At 49.7% G+C, this 21906-nt stretch overlaps 1 protein-coding gene across 2 annotated transcripts in view; it reads left to right on the plus strand.

Annotated features, from left to right (window-relative positions):
• Positions 1-21906, plus strand: part of Tekt5 (tektin 5) — a 36763-nt gene that overhangs the window by 3979 nt on the left and 10878 nt on the right. Inside the window, exons 1-5 of one of the 2 annotated variants that reach the window (XM_087573343.1) lie at positions 2234-2484; positions 4282-4365; positions 5524-5594; positions 8685-8828; positions 12848-13070. In XM_087573343.1, coding sequence (XP_087429469.1) covers positions 5557-5594; positions 8685-8828; positions 12848-13070 — 405 coding nt within the window. In that variant the 5' untranslated portion in view covers positions 2234-2484; positions 4282-4365; positions 5524-5556. Of the gene's footprint in view, positions 1-2233; positions 2485-4281; positions 4366-5523; positions 5595-8684; positions 8829-12847; positions 13071-21906 lie in introns of those variants that run through there. The other variant, NM_001014224.3, reaches the window with a different exon arrangement.

Consider the following 21906-nt stretch of genomic DNA (forward strand, 5'->3'; position numbering starts at 1 on the left):
CCTCCTGGCTGCAGAAGGGTCTGGGTAAAAGAATGTTTTTCTCTGCGCCCTGGAGAAGGTTTTGGTTATTGGGTAGAGAAGCTGGGTGCTGTGGGGGTGGGGGTGTCTGTGTGTACCTCCTGCTGTGGGAATTAGCTCTGGGTCTCAGAGGATCACACAGGGGCTCGGTTTGGGACTCCCGACTGTGGAAGGCTGAGACACCTGTCAGCTGTATCTACCCCAGAGTTAGACATTGACAGGAAAGGTCGTGGCATTGGTTCTTATCACTCTGGAACTCCCACGTCCATCTGGGGAGAGCGCTGCTCCCCCACCCCCAGCCCCAGGCTGGACAGGGACCACAGCATCATGGGAAGTCTTGTTCTCACTCGCACTCTTTTCACTCCCTCGGCTTGGCTGGAAACCCAGCTCTGCCTGTGCACACATGACTCGGGCACCAGACACACCCAAGTTCTCTCTACTCCATGTCTCCTGGGCTACCCCAGTCCAGATGCTTCTCAGCGACAGGAATGGCCATTCTCTCCCAGGCTCCCTACCCTCAGCAGCCGAGGGAAAGCGTGGTCCAAATAGCAAACTAGATGGCATCCTTCTCCTATGGGCTCCCAGATGGCCTCCTTACATTTAACATCTTTTGGGGGTATGTTGTAGGATGCTGTTTCATGTAGCCTGAGCTGGCCTCAGAATCACTATGTAGCCCAGGATGACTTAAGTTCTTGCTTCTCTGGCCTTCACCTCTCAAGTGCTGGGATTACAGACATTCCCCAGTTTATGTTATACTTGGGAACTGCAAAGCACGCACTCTTAGCTCTATCCCCAGACCCATTTTAAACTCTTAACTCCTGAATTCCCTTCCTCCATAACCAGTACTAAGGTTCTGGCCTTCCTCTCTCCTTGCCAGTCCCAGTGGCTTTCTTCTTGTTTCTCTAACCTTTGCACTGCAGGAACTTCTTCTTCATCCCTGCTGTCTTTGCCTTTCTGTCTCATGTTTCATGTCTCCTGATGTAAATCCTTCTCTGAGGTTTACCACCTCCATCTGCTGACCTAGGCCTAGAATGCTTTCACCCTCTGAGATTTACTGCTGAATAAGCTCGCCCTTTCTTGTTCTTTCTAAACTCTGGCTGGCTGGTTCAACTCAGCTGTTCTGGCCCAAACTCCTCTCTCCAAGTTGACTGATTCGATCTGGCTTCTCTCTCGGCCTCTGAATTGCTCTCCTCAGCTTCAAGTTAACTAGCAATCTTTTCTAATCTTCTGGCTCCTTCTCGTTCTCTTGCTTGCTCTGTCTTTCCCTGTGTCTAGCTCGTTCTCTCTTCAGTCTGTCTCTGTAAAACTCTCTCGGTAACACTGCCTCCTTCTCCCTCTCTGCTGCTCTGCTCTCCCTCTCAACCCTATTGCCCTGCTCTCCACAATCTCTACTCTGTTCCTGCACTGTACTCTCCTCCTGTACTGTCTGTCTCTCCCTTAAGTAGCTTCCCTTCTATCTTCTCATGAGAATTGGGCATATTCTATTCTGTGAAATCTTTCTCTGATTCGTCACTTTTTCTGCCACTCGGACATCACGTTCAAACATGGGTGCTTCCTTCTACAAACTAACTTTACCTTCTTAGTTTGAGATTAGAGGTGCGTACTAAGGCCATGTCTGTATTCCAGCTAAAGGGATTAAAGGTGTGTGCTAAGGGTTGAGCCACAACCTAACTAGAAACTGGTTCGAATATCCTATAACTAATCACCACTTGTCTTTTCCTCCCTGGCCAGCCACTGGGTACTCCCCACCCACCAAGGTCACCTTATTTTTGTTGCATCCCTTATTAAAATTTATTTTTTATTGTACAAGTGTGTATTTGCACATGCATGTGCACCATGATATGTATGTGGAGGTCAAAGGAAAACTTGTAAGTGTTGCTTCTCCCCTAGCATGTGGGCACTAGGGGTCAAACTCAGGACATCAGGCTTGGCAGTAAGTGTCTTCACCCACTGAACCATCTTTAATTTCTTTAGGTATGTTTCTCTTTGCTCTTTGGAATGCAGACTGCATTGTGGCAGGGCTCTCTGTGCGCTCAATGGGCTTCACTCCCACACCTCAGCCAAACAGACCTCAGAGGAGGGCCCCCAAAGCTCCTAAACAACAAGGCACTGGGCGCCTCTCCTCTTTGAGTTGCTCCATGCCTGGACTTCAAGAACCCTCTGCTCACTTCTTAAGCCTGTTGGCCTTTATGATGTCACAGGCCGGCTGGTAGATGGTCTCTTCCTTATCCCTATAAGAACAATTGTAACCAAACATCTCATTCTCCTGCCTTCTCTTGTGCTCAGGTCCCCAAGACAGCTGGAATGAAGTCCAGGGACTGTGACAACATTGTCATGACAGTCATAGGGACTGTCTTATTTACTGTTCCACTGTGTGTAGAGACACCATGACCAAGGCAACTCTTTTTTTTTTTTTTTTTTTTTTTTTTGAGCTGGGGACCGAACCCAGGGCTTTGCGCTTCCTAGGTAAGCGCTCTACCACTGAGCTAAATCCCCAGCCCCGACCAAGGCAACTCTTACAAAAGAGTTTAGTTGGGAGTGTGCCTACAGTTTCAGAGGGTTAACTTGTGATCACCATGGTGGGAAGCAGACAGGCATGGTGCTGGCTGGAGCAGTTGCTGAGAGCTTTGCATCCTGATCTACAGGCAGAGGGAGGGAGGGAGTCAGCCTGGTGTGTGGGCTTTTGACCACCCCCCCAGTGACTCTGCAACAAGGCCACATCTAATCTCCCCTGAACAGTTCGCCACCTGGAGAGTAAGCATGCAAATATCAGGCTTACAGGGCAGGGCAAACATTGTCATTGAAACCCCAAGAGGGACCATCGGCAAATTACTTTTCTCATGCCATGGCAAAACTCCTTGTAAGAGTAGCTGAGGGATAGGGTTTATTTTGACTTGCAGTTTGAGGGAGCAGTCATCACGGTGGAAGGAGCGGGAGGCATCTGTCCATGTCTGTCCACAGTCAGGAAGCAGAGAGAGGGACGCTGGTGCTCAGCTTGTCCCCTCCCTTTTCTTCAGTGAGACCCCAGCTCAGGGAAATGGGTGGAGCTGACAGTGAAGACCTCCACCACAGACAGGGTTCTGCATGAGGGTTTGACACTTGGTGGTGAGCATGGTCTGTTAACAAGCCTGACTGGTGAGATAATGCACCAATCCCAAGGCCACATAGACATGAAGGCACAGGGGGCCTGAGAGGTTACCCAGCGTGTCCAAGTGCACACAGTAAGAAATGGCTGAGCCTGAGTTTGAACCCTAGAAGTAGGATAGCTGCTGACACATCACATCTGAAGTGACAGCAGAGCTTGGCTTTATTGTCATCATGGTTTGGGGAAGCTTAGGAGAGTATAGGAGGGGTGTGACCCTGTGATCAATACCTGTTGATGACAGCTCACAGTGTCAGAATGTTTCATCCATAATCGATTGGCCAAAATATCATGGCCGTGGAAATGTGTGACAGAGACTGTTTACTTCCTGGAAGATAAGAAGCAAAGAGAAAACACAGGAAGAGGTCTGTGAGATATACTCCTGTGACCTACTTTCCCCTAGACTTAACCTCTGACCTTAATCTATTGATGAGGTCCGAAATCATCAATAGATTATCCTGGAATCATCCTCATGGACACATCCAGAGGTGTGCTTTGGTGATCTCTTTGATGGATCTATCATCTATCTATCTATCTATCTATCTATCTATCTATCTATCTATCTATCTATCCATCCATTTATCTATCTTCATCTATCATCTATCTATCATCTATCTATCCATCCATCCATCTTCCTATCTATCTATCTATCTATCTATCTATCTATCTATCTATCTGTCATCTCTCCATCTGTCCATCTTTCTTTGTTTCTTTCTCTTTTCTTTGGAGACAAGGCTCACTGTATAGCCCTGACTGTTCTGGAACACACTGTGGCTCACCAGGAACTCACAGAAATCTACCTGCTCCTGTCTTCTGAGTATTGGGACCAAAGGCATGTGACACTCTGTCTGGTTTCTAGGTGTTTCTAAGCCCTATCAAGGTGATTTCAAGGTGAACCATCATGGGCTCCCTCCCAATTATTCTGCTTCTTGGGACATGTCCTTGTCCTGCCTTGAATACAGGGCTTGTCAGTGCCCCTGGCACAAAAGCATAGTGACAAGGCCCATGGAACACCAAGTTTCTCACAAAACAGAGTCCATGAGGCAAAGGCTGTATGTCACCTACACTTAGGGTCTACCTAGGCCTACACAGGATACCCTCTTTCCCATTTTTTCCAATAGGTGGCCCTGGAGTGTCTGTACAATCGTGAGAAAAGGATTGGGATTGACCTGGTCCATGACAACGTGGAGAAAAACCTTATTCGGGTAAGGCACCCCCTGGGAGTGGGAGAGAGAACAGCTGGCTGATCAAAGGTTCTGAGTGAAGTGTCTGGAGCAGACAGGAGCATGTCTGGAGCAGACAGGATGCCCTGTGGAGTTAGGGCTGAGAGAACATGAGTAGAGCCCCAAGTAGAAATGGGGAGAAACCAAAATAGAACAGGATTATTTTATCTCCTTATGTTATTTTAAAAATGGCCATAAGAATGGCGCCATGATAATAGTATAAGCTCATGTATTTATTTTTGTTCATTTATGCAGGGTCCTGTGTAGCCCAGGCTATCCTCAAATTTACTGTGTAGTTGAGGATGACCTTGAACTCTTGATCCTTCTGAGCACTAGGATTACAGATATACACTATGACATCCGGTTTATACAGTGCTGGGAACCCAAGCAAAGGCTTCATGTATGCTAGGCAAGCACTATGCCTGATGCTAAGCATAGTGTTTATTAAGTGTGTACTACACACTGTAAACCGCTTCATGTGCATGGTTTTATTTAGTGATAATCAGTGATCACTCTGCACATAGGTGGTTGTTAAGTTTTAATTTTTAAATACATAAAAGAAGCCAAATATAGTGCCCCATGCCTGTAATACTAGCTACACAGGGGGCTGAGGCCAGAGCATCACTAAGCCAAGGCCTGTATGGGCTATAAAATGAGTTCAAGGCTAGTCTGGGCAAAGCAGTGAGCTCCTATTTCAAAATAAAAAGAGGGGTAGGGGATAGCTGAGTGGTAGAATTGCCTGCCCTGAGTTCAAGTTCAATTCAGAGAGAGAGAGAGAGAGAAGAGAGAGAGAGAGAGGAGAGAGAGGAAAGGAGAGAGGGGAGGAGAGGGAGGAGAGAAGCAGGAGGAAGAAACAAGGAAGGGAAGGAGGGAAGAGAGGGGGAAGAAAGAAAGGAGAAAAGAGGAAGAGAAGGAAAAAAGAAACCTAGGTGTGGCAGCACACGCCTACAATTCCAGCACTAGAGAGTTTGAGGCAGGAGGATGCTGTGCTGAGTTCCAGGCCTCTACCATCCACTCTCAGCTTCCATGGTCCTGGGATCCCCACTCTGGTGTTTCCCTACATGGGGTTCCTGCAAGAGGGCTCTGACCTGTGAATGTCCACCTGCATCAGCTCTTTCTGACTTTCTTTTTTCATTTCAGGAAGTAGATTTACTAAAATGTTGCCAGGATCAGATGAGAAAATTAGCTAAAAGAATTGATTTCCAGATTAGGTAAGGAGCCTTCTCCTTCAGGGTTGTTTGTGGGTTTCCAGCTTTCTGGGAAACTTGTCTCTGGGCAACTCTTGAGATTCATGATGTGCTGTTAGATGTTTAACACTAGCTCTGTGGGGGTGGGAAGGGTGGTAGTGTGTCTTGATTTGCCAATGCTCCTCTCAATGGATGGGACCACTGAGGGATGTTGTCTGCTCTCCAGAGCTAGCCCATCCCAGGTGCCATTGTCACTGACAGAAGGCACCAGCCTCCCTAGACCCACCTTAGCTATGGCTTCCCCAGGCCAGGTCTGACGTTGGGAAGGGCGGCACCCAGTGACATTAGGCAATAAGCCAGCGACCTGGGACATCTCCAGAAGGGTGCTGGCAGACGCTTCAGCAGGGAGTCTTCAAAAGGCACCAGCTTCTGTTCTTAGACCATGATGTAAACTGGTATCATGCCAAGCCGGGGCCCCCTAGCATAATTAAAGGGAGGCCCGTGCTTTGCTGGGCTTGGGGCCCCTAGCTAAGCCCCTGGGCCTCTCGGCTCTCAGGAGACGGCTTCTCCCAGTGGCACCGGAGTTTGGTGTTTACCTTTCCTAGACACGCTGCTCTGCTGGCTTTTCTCGTTTGCTGGCTCTTGTCGCAGAGGGCACGGCCCAGGCTGCCCTTCCTGATGCGGCCAGCAGGGTGGTCTGTAGTGTGGGAATGAATGCTCAGACCTAGTTTGCTGGGAGGCCGACTTGCCCAGGTGGTCATGGGTGAGGACTCTTGGCTCAAGGGTTTTTGGGCCAGGACTGAGACTTACATCCAGGAAGCGGGGCATTCTAATGGGTACACTCATCCACAAAGGACAGAAAAGATTCCTCCTGTCTGGGGAAGGGCCAAGCTTGGGCCCTTCCTGGTAGACTGACAGCAGGGTGAGAGTATGCCGGAAAAGAGGACTCAGAGGTCTCTCCTCCTCCTGGCCTCACCAGCACGCAGCAGTGATGCCTGCTGCGCTCCCAGCTCTCTTCTGGCTTTCATTAAAGCCCATGTTCATGAGCCAAGACACAGTCTGAGTTCTCTATCCTGACTTAACGTGACCCTGGGTGGGTCCTGGCGAGGTGTCCTGACAGGATTTCCGAGGTGTCACACGGTAGCATCACCATGGGGACGTTCATCTGAGTGATTAGGCACTTTTCAATAGCAACCATATCCACAGGAGAGGGGAGAGGAGAAGAAGGGGGGAGACAAAGGAGAAAGGAGGACACAGAAGGGTTTTCGATGGAGACACGGGAGGAGCCAGAGATTGAGAGGAGGGAGACACAGGGGGAGGGAGGAGAGGCTGGTGCCTGGCCGAACCCTTGTTAATGCCTTGCCATCGCCTTCCTACTTCAAGACCCTGCCATTATTAACAAGAACTCACCTTCAACCAACAGAAATAAACAGAAAGGGGTTCAGGCTCCTAGAGTTGCTAGATCCTAGCTAGGAATTACATTTAGGTCTAAAATGACCTTCTATTAATAGCCAAGAGTTACTGTTTTCCTTTTAAGACCAGACTCTGAATCCTTCTTTCGGAATTCATTCATTCTGGTGTTAGATGTCATTTGAAACACCGGAAATGAAGAAGAAGCAGGTACTTGGTATCTGGCGAGGATCGCAAAGATGGTTTGCCTGGGCCAAGCTTCTTAGCTCTGATCCCAGGAATCTCCCTGCCCCCACCCCTCCTTTCCTCTTCACCTGACCCATCTCCAACCCCACTCAGTCTCTGACTCCGGGCACCACTCCCTGACCCTGTTCAGTCCCTGCCTCTATCCAGGCCCTGCCTCCGACTCCACCCAGACCCTTACTCCATCCACTTCCTGACTCTGAGCTGCTTCCTGGTCCCCAGAAAGCTGGCCACTTCCAGCTTTTCTGCTTCTGTGTTAGCTTGGAATTCTGTCTCCTGTGCAGCTTTGTCCAGAATGCTTATTCCTACTTGACATGAGCACCCAGCTCAGACACGGGCTCAACCCCGGGAAGTCCTCCACGTTAACTCTCTGGCCGCTTTAACGGTTCCCTCCACTGTATTACATCCTGTCTTTTTAAGGCCCCCATGTTTCCCTTTACCATGGTCATTATATTTACTTTTGCTGTATTTGTTTATATAAATCTGAGCGACCTGAAGGCAGTGAGTGGGTTTTAACTACACTTTAACTCTTCTGGTCAAATAGCCTCACTTCACAGTGACTTGTTTGTGATGGACATGACTCCAGACTTTCGTCTAGAAATGCTTGGGACTGTCTAAATCTTGCCTGCCTTCTGTTCTTATAAATACAGGTTTTTGTTGTTGTTTATTTGTTTTTGAGGCCAGGTTTCTCTGTGGAGCCCTGGCTGTCCTGAAACTCACTCTAGACCAGGTTGGCCTTGAACTCAGAGATCCACCTGCTTCTGCCTCCCAGGTACTGGGATTAAAGGTGTGTGCCTCCACTGCCCGGAAATACAGGGATTTAAAAAGAGCCTTATTTTTACTTTGTTTGTATGAGTGTTTGCCTACAAGCACATATGTGTACTAGATGTGTACCTGGTATCTGGAGAGGCCAGATCCTGTGGACCTGAGGTCACAGATGGTTGTGAGCTACCATGTGGGGGTGACTGGTTGGGTGAATGCTACTGAGATGCTGTGTTACTTAGAGCCTGAGATATTGACTACTTGGCTTTTTATAGCAAATGCTGGCCCATCCTCTTTTTTTCCAACTTGCATTGTGTGTGTGTGTGTGTGTGTGTGCTGGCACACACTCCCATGTCATTCAGAGACCAGAGGATAACGGTCAGGAGTCAGTTCTCTCCTTATTCAAGTCATCAAGCATGAGTAGCAAGCTCTTTTATGTCCTGAATCATGTTGTTGGCCTGGTTCACTTCTGTTTTCCTGATAACGGATGAGTTTGTCCTGGAGCTAGCCCTAGTGGCTATGGCCGTGAGGTGTTGACACCAGGTGGGAATAGAGCTGAGAAGCCTCTGGGTGTGCCATAGAGCACTTTCCCTGGAGACTGAGGCCTGGGCTTGCAGCCTGGGCTTGGCCTCCGCCTGTTGCATGGTGATGACCATTGGTGGAGGACGCAGGGTGACCACACGTTGCTTCTCCCTGCAGAGATAATCGGGACGCTCAACATGCCCTAGAGCGGGACATCGAGGACAAGAGCTCCTCACAGTATATTGATGAGAGTTGTTTTAACCTGAGAAACACATCCGACTCCATTAGCTTCTTCCACGGCATGGAGAAGTTTGACGGAACGTAAGTACCAAGCTCTGTCTCCTCGTCTCTGGCCAGGTCCAGTGGGAGTAAAGGCGAGAGGTGTAGAGTAGTGTGTGCCAATCAAATAGCCTTTGAATGGGATCTTCTGTTGCAAGGGGCAGGGTTTCAGTTTGACCAACAGGTTAAAATGAAAGTTCACCAGAAGTCTGGAGGGGAGCATCAGAACCAAGCAGAAGGCTGCGGGGAAGGTTCTGGAAGCCGTCTGGAGTCAAGCAGTGGGAGCTACTGATCTGTGTCCTGGGGGTCTCTGCACTCGCCCTGCAGCCCTGCTCTGTACCCACATTGTGACCTCGGGTGGGAGGCACTAGGAACATGTTCACAGTACCATCCTTCCATTCTTTTTTTTTTTTTTCTTTTTTTCGGAGCTGGGGACCAAACCCAGGGCCTTGCGCTTCCTAGGCAAGCGCTCTACCACTGAGCTAAATCCCCAACCCCCATCCTTCCATTCTTGCTCACCCTCTCCAAGATCCAAATTATGTGACTGGCTTAGCCACTGCGTCAGGGTGTGCTGGGAATAACCCCATTGCCAGTTACACCACAGCATAAAACATAAGGGCTGTCACCAATAGAAGCAGAAATTCCAGTCAGTAGTGTCCACCAGCACTGTGATTTGTGGGGGAGAGAGTAGATTTTTAGGAACTAGGAATAAGGCGGCTCAGTGCTTGCTTAGTGCGTGCGTGCATGCGTGCGTGCGTGTGTACACAGAGAAACCACACACATACCAATTCTGCAGCCAGGCTGACATGGTTTACTGTGTTCAGGTCTCCATGTGCACACTGTGGATAAGTTAAAGCAAATTAAACACTTGGGCTATATTTATGTATCAACACCACGGGGGCAAAAGAGTGCCTACTTCCCTGGGTCGCTGTGAGGACAACAGGTGAATACAGGATGTGGGGAGCACAAAGCTCAGTGTTTGATAGAACATCGGACACTGGCTGGATGCTGGGTGTGCAGCATAACTCTTTCCCTCAAGCAGTGGGAGCTACTGATCTGTGTCCTGGGGGTCTCTGCACTCGCCCTGCAGCCCTGCTCTGTACCCACCTTGTGACTCTGAGTGACATAAGTGCCTCTTGAATGCATAGCACATTATTGAGGGCATGTCACCATAGCATGGAGGGTCATGAAGAAGAATAAGACAGGCTTTTCTATCCACAGGCGCAGTCTGAGGAGAAGAGGGCTGGAGAGAGGTGCTCTGGGTATAGGCAAGAGGGTGCGGTCTATCACGCACTACTTTTTAAGTCTAGCAGATAGAATTGTACTGGGGATTAGTTAGATACACAGTAGGCATTTATAGAGTGAAAGAATAAAGGAATGGACGGAAGGGAGGGAGGGAAGGAAGAGAGAAGAAAGAGAGGAAGGGAAGAAGTCCCTGGCTAGGCTCTCTGGACCAAGTCCAGAGTTATCGTCTGGATTTTAGCCAAGTAGTAAGGTGCCTTTCTTTGATTTCTGGTTGGTGTCGCTTCCTGCTGTGTGAGTTCTTTCCAACAAAGTCGAGGTCCTGGAATCGTAAGGCAGAGCTTGAAGCTCCTGTTGCCACAACCGCCCATCTGCACAGGGAGACCAATGGCCCCTCTACCTGTGCATGCCTTCCCCTAAACCTAGCACCAAGCCATCTCAGCTAGGAGACTGCTTTGGCCCTCAAGCAACTGGACTCTCAGAGTTGCCTTTGTGGCCACTAATTGCTCCCTGGACCGGATGTGCTAGCTCGGGACTCTGCAGGTTTGAGGCAGGTTGAGGAGGTCGGGTGACTGACTGGATTGCAGTGCCTCTAACCAGCGCAGTTCTCAGCAGCCTGGGAGGAGTCACGATGTTGGCAATGGTCGTGATGATGACTATGAAGGTGGTGATAACCACAGGGCCACTAGTGCTGACAGACGGTGGCGGTGATGGTGACATTGGCTGTGTTGAGAGCTTGACACACAGCATGGAATGAATTAATAACTAAGTGACAAGCGCTTACCGTGCATCTGGTTCTATAATCGGAATTTCGTCCAGGGCATAGGCACTGTCATTATCCCCATTTGGTGAAACCAGGTCACAGAGAGATGAAATGGCTGACCTAAACTGGCAGCAGCTGGCAGAACTGAGCTTTAAGTCCACATGGGACACCATGTCTGGGTTTTGCCGGCGCTGACTCCTTGCCTCTATGTCGAAGCCTGCACTCCCTTCTGTCTTTAGAAGACTTGGGCTCCGGGAAGTGCAGTCTTGCCACTGAGGTGTACCATGTATGAGGAGACAAGCTACCTTTGGTGACTTTCCCCAGGGAGCAGGAAATTGTCTCTGGGGATCTCGAAGCTGCCTGCTCCAGGGGCAGGCAGGGGTATGGCATGGTATCTACTGACAACGGTGTCTCATTGTGGGAGCACATTGTCTTAGCGTAATGGTTTTTTTTGGGGGGGTTGTCTTTTATTTTTTTGACACAGGGTCTCCCGGGTCAGCCCTTGAAGATTCATAGGTTATATTTTCACGCATACTCTTCCTGTGACTGGAAACGTAGGAAGACCAAACACTGTAATATTATAGGTTCCTGCTCAGTTTTTGATTTTGGTCTTTTCGAGACAATGCATGGTTCTCCCACCTCAGTCTCCTAGGATTCCAGATGTGTTCCACTACAACATCTGTTCTTTCTCTTCAATACATTTATATAAACTTATGACAAGGATTGGCTCAGACAAAGGTTAACCATCACCCTGATAGACACAATGATCACAGCAACATATCATAGTGGAAAATATTTAAAGCTTTTGAAGTGGGCCAGCGAGACGGCATAAGGGGCTAGCCTCCTGCTAGCAGGCCTGATGACCTGAGTTTAATCCCCCGGAGCCACCCTGTGGAAGGAGGGACTTAGTGTCTGCAGGCTGTCCTCTGGCTGCACATGCACACAACATAAATGTAATGTCATTATAAAATGCTGACGTAGATAAAAGAAAATGTATAAATTGGGCTGGAGAGATGGCTCAGTGGTTAAGAGCACTGACTGCTCTTCCAGAGGTCCTGAGTTCAAATCTCAGCAACCACATGGTGGCTCACAACCATCTGTAATGGGATCTGATGCCCTCCTCTGGTGTGTCTGAAGACAGCTACAGTGTACTCATATACAATAAATAAGTCTTAAAAAATTTAAAAACATATAAATGGTTTTATTTCTGGAAGTCTCCATGTGTTGTTTTCATTCCTCAGCCAAAATGCAGGCCTGACTCAGCGTCCCCATCACCTGCTTTCAAACTCCTTCCAGGCACATGGGAGTATGAGAGCAGCCGCATTCTCTATTTACTAGGCCTCTCCTCCTCTGGATGTGAGTTGCCCCAGGGACCTGGGTGCCATCATTCTTACTCACAGCTCTGCTGCTGGAGCTTAGAGTAAAGCTTGGCTGTGGTGGACCTTCAAAACATAACGATTAGGACATGGCGTGTGTGTGTGTGTGTGTGTGTGTGTGTGTGTGTGTGTGTCTCAGAGCACTGCACTTGCATAGCCTGTGTGATACTCTGGGCTCTGTTCTGGTACTGCAAAAACAAGCAAACAAACAAACAAACAAACCACAACACCCACCAGCTGAAGCCTTACTTGTTGAGCAAACAGGTTAGTCAGGTGCAGCCTCAGGCTCGTCACTGAGTTGGGCACTTGAGCCACTCTGGGCTTCTTAGCTTGGTTGTGAATTTGGAGGTGGGAGGGCAGAGCTCCTTGAAGGACCACCACCTGTCCCATCCACTCCCGAGTGCCTTATCAACAATCACCAAGCCCTTCTGACTGCATTCGTACCCTGTAAAAAGAGGGATGGATTAGGGCAGTTGCCCTCAGCAGGGCCGTTTGTGGTCATCAAGGCTGTGCTGGGAGCTCCTGGAAAGTGGGGAGGTCGGGTTTACCCTTGGGTGCGCAGGAAAATCAAAAAAACCACACGCCAAGGTTGAGGATCGCCTGAATACGGAGGTCCCCGAGACTTTCAGCAGCTCCCCCAGCTCCCCACCTGACTCCTGCTTGCCCTCCATTGTTTGCAGAGTCTCTATTCCCGAAACCTGGGCCAAGTTCAGCAATGACAACATCAGACACACTCAGAACATGCGGGCCAACTCCATCCGGCTGCGGGAGGAGGCGGAGCACCTGTTTGAGACCTTGTCGGACCAGCTGTGGAGACAGTTCACCAACACCAACCTGGCCTTCAACGCTCGCATCTCTGAGGAGACAGATGTGAAGAACAAGCTGCAGACACAGCTGGCTAAGGTGAGCCGGCGGGACACTCAGGTGCTGAATCGGTCCAGTCTAAGAGAGGGCTGTGAGCTCCCCAGGTGAGCAGGGCATCCCTGATCATTGATGATGGAGACTGGAGTTTGGGGCTATGGCACCCAGGGCACTGCTGTGGCTCTTGGTATCCTCTATTTACTCTGTAACTGGGGTACAACATGTCAGTTCACACCTCTGGGGTATCCTTCCTGCATAGACTTGATTTCCCCTGCTCATCACAAACGTAGACTGCATTCTGGCTACCGGAAGCTATGCTGGGCACTAGGAATAAAGGAAGGGAGGAGCGTCCCAAACAGGATGCCTGTCTATAGGCAGCTAACAGTCGGTTTGAGAGCAGTGGTAGGTGTGAAATTTACACAGTGACTTCGGGGTGTTGGTCTTGCTGCAGGGTCTTGCTGAAGTTGGAGGGACTAGCCCCAAACCTGTGTGAAAGCAGCCCTTTTGCTGTATACCTCTCTGTCCATGGTGTAGAGGGCCACAGACAGACAGGCAGACCTTGATGGAAAGTTGCTGGAGCAATTTACGCCCACTCGCGTCTGAACTGGCATCTGCCCAGGTGTGCAGACAAGATGAGTTTCTAGAAAATAATTGCAAGACTGTAATGAGGGGAGCAGTGGGGAGTGAGTCAGAAGGGGGCTTCCATGGGTGCAACAGAGAGACAGACAGGGGTATTTACAGACAAGCCAGCCGGAGGGGCGAGGGGGAGGGGAGGGGCGAGGGGGAGGGGAGGGGCGAGGGGCGAGGGGGAGGGGAGGGGCGAGGGAAGGGGCGAAGGGGTGGCTCAATTGGCAAAGCACTTACCCTCCAAGTGAAGGCCTGAATTCAGTCTCCAGCGCCCATGGAAAGAGTCAGACTCTACAGTGTGAGCCTGCAGTCCCAACACTAGGGAAGCAGAGACAGGAGGATCTGCTGGGTCACAGGCCAGTTCAAATGGCCGAATTGCTGAGTTCTGGATTCAGTGGAAAACCCTGCCTCAAAAGTTAGGGTAGGGAGTGATTGAGGAGGGCACCTGTCATCAAACTCTGGCCTTTACATGTGGCTGAATTCATCAGAATGTTGCAAAAAGGGCACATTCCTGTAGGGTTTTGTACTCTCTCAGGAATAATCTAGGCCCTCCACTGCTATTGGCTCCCTGTGTCAATGGGAAGAAGGGTGTGTGTGTGTGTGTGTGTGTGTGTGTGTGTGTGTGTGTGTGTGCGCGTGCGCGCATGTGTGTGTGCGTGTGTGCGTGTGTGTGTGTGTGCTCGCTTGTGCGCTGTCCCCCAAGGCCTGCCATCTGGCTCCCATTATCTCTCTGCCTGTTGTTTCCCTGCTGTTACTACTACAGCTCTTCCCATGTCTGCTGCAGCCCCTTTCATGCCCCCATTCTTCCCCAGACACCTGCTTACTGCCTGCCCCAGGACCTTTGCATGTTCTCTCCTCTGCCAGGAGCACTCTTCCCCAGGTGTCCTTGTGACCAACCTCTTGAAATGTCTTTTAACTCTTGCTTCAAATATCACTTATCATCAAAACCTACTCTGAATATCCCTGTCATACAGATCTCTGCTGTAGCCCTGTGCTGAGGGGGCAGACACAGGAGGGTCTTCTGTCACCCCCTCCCCCAGGGCCAGGTTTAGTGGGAGACTGTCTCGGGGAATGGAGAGTGAGATCAGGGTACCCAGTGACCTTCCGTGGCCTCCACACTTGCCTGCACACATGTGCAAATACACCATACACACACACACCCACATACACACAGAAAGAGAGAGAGAGAGAGAGAGAGAGAGAGAGAGAGAGAGAGAGAGAGAGAGCCAGCACAGCCACCCTCCAGTCTCACAGGACATCTCCCTAGGAGTCTTCCGACGCAGTCACAGAGTTTTCCTGTAAGGAGCCAAATACTGACTAGCTTTAGCTCTGTGGGCCATGTGGCTGCTGTCACAGCTACTCCACCCTGAGGGTGTGTAAGAAGGCAGCTGTGGAGAACTTGTACACAAATGAACATGGCTATGTCTAATAAGACTGTACTTGTGCTGGGTGTGCTGCACACCTTCAATGCCAGCACTCGGGAGGCAGAGGCAGGTGAAACTCTGCGTGTGAGACCAGCCTGGTTTACAGAGTGAGTTCTAGGACAGTCAGGGTGACACAGAGAAACCCTGTCTTGAAAATCCAGCCAGCTAATCAACCAACCAGCCAACCAACCAACCAACTAACCAACCAGCCAACCAGCCAACCAGCCAACCAACCAATCAACCAGCCAGCCAACTAACCAACCAGCCAACCAACTAACCAACCAGCCAACCAACCAACCAGCCAACCAACTAACCAACCAGCCAACCAACCAACCAGCCAACCAACCAACCAACCAACTAACCAACCAGCCAACCAACTAACCAGCCAACCAACCAACCAACTAACCAACCAGCCAACCAACTAACCAACCAGCCAACCAACTAACCAACAGCCAACCAACCAACCAACCAACTAACCAACCAACCAACCAACCAACCAACCAACCAGCCAACCAGCCAACCAGCCAACCAACCAATCAACCAGCCAGCCAACCAACCACCAACCAACCAACCTACTTTGTTTACAAGGTTAGACAGTGGACCAAGTTTGTGCCCTGGAATTGAGTTCAGTCAGCAGTTCCTCCTTCCTGACCTCTTAGAGCCACTTGTCTTTGAGTTGCTACAGAATTCTGGAATTCTTTTTAATTTGACATCAGAATTTAGGGTTTTTTTTTTTTTTTGGTTCTTTTTTTTCGGAGCTGGGGACTGAACCCAGGAATTTAGGGTTTTTTAATTTGCCCTAAAGTCACGGAAGCCAAGTGACTTGATTTATCAATTATGATAAAACACAATTACAAAGCAAGATGCAATAGAGGCTGCCACCCATTGCTTCTAGCTGTGCTGTGCAGTGTGTGAGCTCTGACCCTGACTGGTTGGGTACAAATTTCTTATAACCTTGGGCTATATTCCTTCTTTTTTAAAAAAAATTATTTCGTGTATCTCCCTCTCCTCTTTGTGTGTGTTTGTGTGCATGTGTGCATAGGTGTGCTTGTTTGCACACATGCGTTTGGGGACGGTCTCCACTGTAGGAGCTGAGGATTGAGCTCACATCACCTTTTGCGGCTTTTGTAACAGTGCCTCTATTTGATAAGCTGCCTTGTCCCAAATCTGTAACCTGCCCTGGGGTCTGAGAAAACACTGGGGCTTTAAGCCATCTTCTGGACCACTCTGGAGGGAAGCAGTTGCTGGCCCCAGAGCAGGAGAGGATAGTTCGTAGGTGGTCTGAGTTCTCTGTCAGCCAAAAGCCTGGGATCCTGTGTTCCCTCTCCAACATCCAGTTATCCACTGGAGTGTGTTAGGGTGAAACTCAGTGCCGGACAGGGGAACAGGACCCACTGATGTGCCAAGGAGAAGGACGTTTGGGGGCAAGCTGTGGAAAGCGCAAAAAAGTGTTTATTCTAAGGTTGATGGAGGCAGATCCTGGCAGGCAAGGGGACATTTGATGTGTTCTGCTACAGGACCATTAGTACCCCTGAACTGGATAGTAAGATCATAGCCCCTTCCGTCCATGATCCGCCTTCTCCAGGTGCAGGCGCCTCAGAGCCTGGCTAGTCCCAACGCACACACTTGCCTTTCTTAGTTTATGCGTTGCTCATGCTCTTTCCCCACACAGCATTGTGGTTTGATCTAGACCAATGGTAGCGACAGGAAGCTTCCATTAAACGCTCTTTTTGCTTCTAAATTGATTGAGCCGTGTGTGGAGACTCACACCTGTAACTGCAGTGCACACGAGGCTTGCTGCTAGTTCTTGGTGTACAGAGTGGGAGACCCTTTTTCAAAACAACAGCATTAAGCCGCAAACACAAAACACTTAGGGTAAGGAGATGGCCAGTGGGTAACAGTCAACTAGCCTGCTGACTGGAGTTCTATCTCCAGGGCCCACGTGGTGGAAAAAAAGAGAACTGACCCTAGAAGCTGCCTTCTGAGCTCCACAGGAGCGGACTGCGGCACGGGTATTTGTTACCCCCCACCCTCACGCGTACCACAAGTAAATGCAATTAAAAATATAGTAAGAGCCCCCACCCTCCACCCCCCAAAGCCCAACAGTAATGACATATAAAACAAAGTGACTGGATTTAAAGAAAGATCAAGCTAACCCTGCTATAACTTGTACACAGTAAGGCAGAAGTGTGCAGTAAACGAGGTGGAAGAAGTAAGAACCTGGCCGTGCGGACCTGTGGCCGCAGTAGACACTTGCGCACTGTGTATTCCCTATGCAGGTCCGACTGAGCCAGTGGGCGGGGCCTGGGAATCTGCGTCCGGATGAGCTCCTGCGCTGTAGCCCACGGCTGCTGATGCCATGGATCTCGCTGGGAAGATCAAAAGCAGTGTGTGTTGGCCTGGATGAACATCTGGGCAAGCAGCTGCGTCCTTCCCTTGCTTCACTTTCCTCTTTCTTTTCCTTGAGGGACAAAGCCAGGCTTTCCTGTTATGTAGACCTAACCAGATTTGTGCAGAGATGTGAAATGCCCTTGTGACTGCCAGGTAAAGTGTTGCAGTGTGTGGATCCAAATATCACTTCCTTCTTGCTGTGGTCAGGGGTGTGGCATCAGGAGACTGGCATCAAGGTGAACCAGACAAGCCAGAAGCCAGAAGCAGAGAAACAAGCTGTTTCTCTGCTGGCTCTCAAAGGCAACGAGGCTGTGGACTGCCTGTAGTCAGGGGACACGGAGCAGACACGAGACAGATAGGTGTGACCATCACTGAGGGGGCTGTGTGTGATGGCCAGGGAAATGACAAATGATTTTCTTCCTCTTTGAGATACATAGTGTAACCTAGGCTGCCTAGAACTTTCAATATAGCCCAGGCTAGCCTCAAACTATCATCTTACTGCCTTAGTTTCCCAAATGCTAGACTTTTGGGGCATGTACCACAGGTGGGCTTGTGTGATTCTTTTCTCTTTTCCTTTATTATTTTTGAGAATGTCAATATAAGTTCTATATTTCCATCATTCTCTCCCCACCTCCACCCCCAGGCAATTGTTTTCCATAGCCCTGATTGCTGAGTCATACCTGCTCCAGCCAGGCCTCGCTCTGGTCCCACACCCAGCTGCGCACCCACACCTGTGCTTGGATGTCTTTTTTCCTATGTGCGTGTTTGTGTGTGTGTGTGTGTGTGTGTGTGTGTGTGTGATGTGCGTGCATGTGTGTGTGTGAAGTGAGTGTGTGTACGTGCACACAAACAGATGGGCATACACAGATGTGTGTGTAAGACAGAGGTCATCATCAGGTATCTTCCTCTGTTACTCTCTCTGCCCTACGTTTTTGAGGCAGGGTCTGTCATCAAACCTGGAGCTCCCCTGTTCAGCTAGACTAGGTACCCAGCAAGCTCCAGGGCTTGCCTCTCATTTCCCAAAACTAGAATTACAGCCATTCCTTGGTTGCTGGGGATCTGAACTCAGGTCTTCATGCTTGCGGACAAGCACTTTACCCATTGAGTCACTTCAGGCCTAGACTTGGATTTCTAAGAGGCCTCCTCTTAACAGGCTGAACCCCCTTCTCTAAGGTTTCACCCTCTTGCTTATTCCACCGAGAGTCTTCCCCATCTCAATGTAGTGGCTCTAACTTCAAGGTGATTACAAGGGTTTCCTGGGGCCTCAACAAGTGCTCACCTGCCTGTTTTGCCTGGCTTGCTGCTAGGCCTCACACCTCCTGAGATCATGCCCTTTGTTATTTCAAACCCTAGTGTCACTGGTTAATTGCCACTAGTTTGGAGGGCCTCGACGCCTTGAGTAGGTAACCGTACAGCAGAGAGAACGTGTTGAGCTGCGTTACATTCTTCAGAAACCTGAAGGAGGGCTGGGGAAGGCTCAGTTGGCAGAATGCCTGCCCACCATGCACGACATTCTGGGTTTACTCACCAGTGCTGTGTAGACTGGGCACAGGGGTACCTGCCTGCACTTCTAGCACTCAGGAGATTCCTCCTCAGCTGTATAGTGGCTTTGAGGCCAGCCTGGGACACATGAAACCTTATCAAAAAAAAAAAAAAAAAAAAAAAAAAAAAAAAGAAAAAAGAAAAGGAGGAGGAAGGGAGGAAGGAGAAGAGGGAAGACCAGAGGCAGGAATGCAGGAAGGGAAGAATGGATGGAGAAAGAAAGTTACTTGTCATGGAAAGAGTTTAACAAGACCACAGAAGGCTGTGAGTCTTAAAGCCTACAAGGCTTTCTTTTCTGCTGAAGTCCTCAGCATTTTGACTTTCTGGCCGTTAGAATCAGCAAAACTACCTCTTCGCTTGGGAACTGGGCAGGAAAGTGAAGAGTCTGAGGGTTGACAGTCAGTGAGGAGCCAAGGTCCTGGCTCTGGCTGCTGGCCTCTGTTTGATGTGAGGTTTCCGTGGATGGGAAATGCCTTCGTGCTTTCCAAGCAGCCAGAGCCCTTCCAGTACTGGGGTGAAGGACCAAGCTGCTGACGGCTGGCTTCTAATCTGGCCAAGTCCTGGGATGCAGTACTGCTGGCCCAGCCCTGCCTGGCCCTGCACACCACACTCAGTGTGAGACGAAAGATCCTTAGCTCTAAACACCGTAGAAATGGGTGGAGAGATGGCTCAGTGGTTTAGAGCATGAGCTGCTCTTCCAGAGAACTTGGGTTCAAGTCCCAGCACCCACATTGGTAGTTCACAAACACTTGTGACTCTGGTCTTCTGGCCCCTTTAGACACTGCATATATATGAGGCATACATTCAGGCAAAACACCCATACACACAAAGTTTTTAAAAAACATAAAAATGTGGAAAGGCAAACCCGTGTGTGGACAAGCAGAGTGACTGAGCTTGAATCTGGCCGAGGGGGTTTGGAGATTCGTTCCTGTGAACTGCAGGATCGTGGTCCATAAGAAAAGGGTCAAGGAGATGGCTGTGTGGGTAAACACTGTGCAGGCTTGAAGATCAGGATTCGATCTTCAGCACCGCACAGTGGTGAAGGCATGTGGCCCGCCTGTAATCCCAGCACCTGGGAAGCAGAGACAGGATCTCCCAACTAAAATGGCTACAGACTAGCTAGAGCTGGAGAACTCTGGCTTCTGTGACGGACGCCGCCTTAATAAAAACATGGAGAGCCGTCAAGGAAGACATCTAGCATCCACTTCAGGCTGCCACATGCATCCCCACACCCACATGCCTCACACATGTGTGAATGAGCACTCACACGTGTTAGCACACACCACATGCACATAGACATACCAAAGAGGAGGAGGAGGAGGCCATGACGATGAGAAGGAGTGAATAATCTTAACAGCTATGTGGAAGAGGAGATTCAGCAAGAGAGGACTCAGTAGGTAGGTGGCAGGGGCCTGTGTCCTCTTAGCTTTGTGTTGGAGGATAATGCCGGTCAGCTCCACCTCCAGGGTTCTCTCTGAGTTGCTGTACTGTTTACTTTCCTATTGCTCTGAGGAGACATCATAATCAAGGCCATGTATGAAAGAAAACACTTAACTAAGGGCTCACTTATAGCTTCAGAGGGTTGGGGAGCATGGAGGCAGGTGTGGCTCTGAAGCAGGAGCTTACATCCTGATCCACAAGATGGAGGCAGAGAGAGAGAGAGAGAGAGAGAGAGGAGAGAGAATGGGTCTGGCAAGGGAGGGCTTTTGGAAACTCAAAGCCCACTCCTAGTGGTACGCCTCCTCCAACAAGGCCACAGCTTCTCCTTCCTAAATAACCTACCAACTGGAAACCAAACCTTCAAATACAAGCCTATGGAGGCCACTCTTCTTCAAGCTACCACAGTTGGACAGCTATGGCCTGCTATAAGCCTTTCAAACATTTCCAGGGATGCAACTCAGTTGGTACAGTGCGTGCCTGGGGTGCAAGAAGCCTTGGGTTTGATCCCCAGTGCTAGAGAAACCTTAGGCAAAGTGTGTGTGTGTGTGTGTGTGTGTGTGTGTGTGTGTGTGTGTGTGTGCGTGTGTGTGTGTGTGTGTGTTCCATACCTGTAATCCTAGCACTTGGGAGGATCAGAAATTTAAAGTTATCCTCTGCTATGTTTAATGAGTTTGAGACCATCTTGACCCTGGAGAGAGGGGAGAGGGGGAGAGGAGAGAGAGGAGAGAGAGGAGAGAGAGGAGAGAGAGAGGAGAGAGGAAGGAGGGAGATGTAAGAAAAGAAAAATGTGTTGAGAAAATCCCCTTGAAGCCTTCAGATAGTGGGTTTCCAAGCATTTACTCCAGAGCACTATAAAATCCCCTACTCCATTTTGGCTTTGTTTTTTTACATTTATTTGTTGGAGGAGGCACCGTAGTTATTTGTGAAAGTCAGAGAAAAACCTATGGGAGTCCGTTCTCTCCTTCCACGATGCCGGTTGGTCCTCAGGCTTGGCTGCAAGCACCTTTACCGGCTAAATCATCCTGTAGGTCCCCACCCCAAATCACTCCCAAAGCCTAGCAGGGATTTCAGGACCCCTGCTAGAGACTGTTAACCACTGACATTTACGCTCCTCTGCCATCGCTGTGCTCAGGGATTGCTTGGCATCAGCATTAGAGCAATCATTTATAACCCAAATCTATTTGTGACATGTCTGTCAAAGTTTGGAGACATTTTGTCTTGTCACAACTGCTGAGGGTGTCCTGCCTTATCATCCTTACTGTTTTCCCCTGAGACAGGGTCTCTCTCTGACTATAGTCCTGGGATGACAGCCAACAAGTCCCAGACATCCCCCTGTCTCTGCTCCTCTCGGCACAGGGTCCCAGGGTCCCAGGGTCTCAGGGTCCCAGGGTCCCAGGGTCCCAGGGTCCCAGGGCCACACCCAGCTTTTCCTGTGGGCCTTGAGGATTTGAGCT

The sequence above is a fragment of the Rattus norvegicus genome, chromosome 10 (genome assembly GCF_021556685.1).
Source record: "Rattus norvegicus strain SHRSP/BbbUtx chromosome 10, alternate assembly SHRSP_T2T, whole genome shotgun sequence".
NCBI classification, from domain to species: Eukaryota; Metazoa; Chordata; class Mammalia; order Rodentia; family Muridae; genus Rattus; species Rattus norvegicus.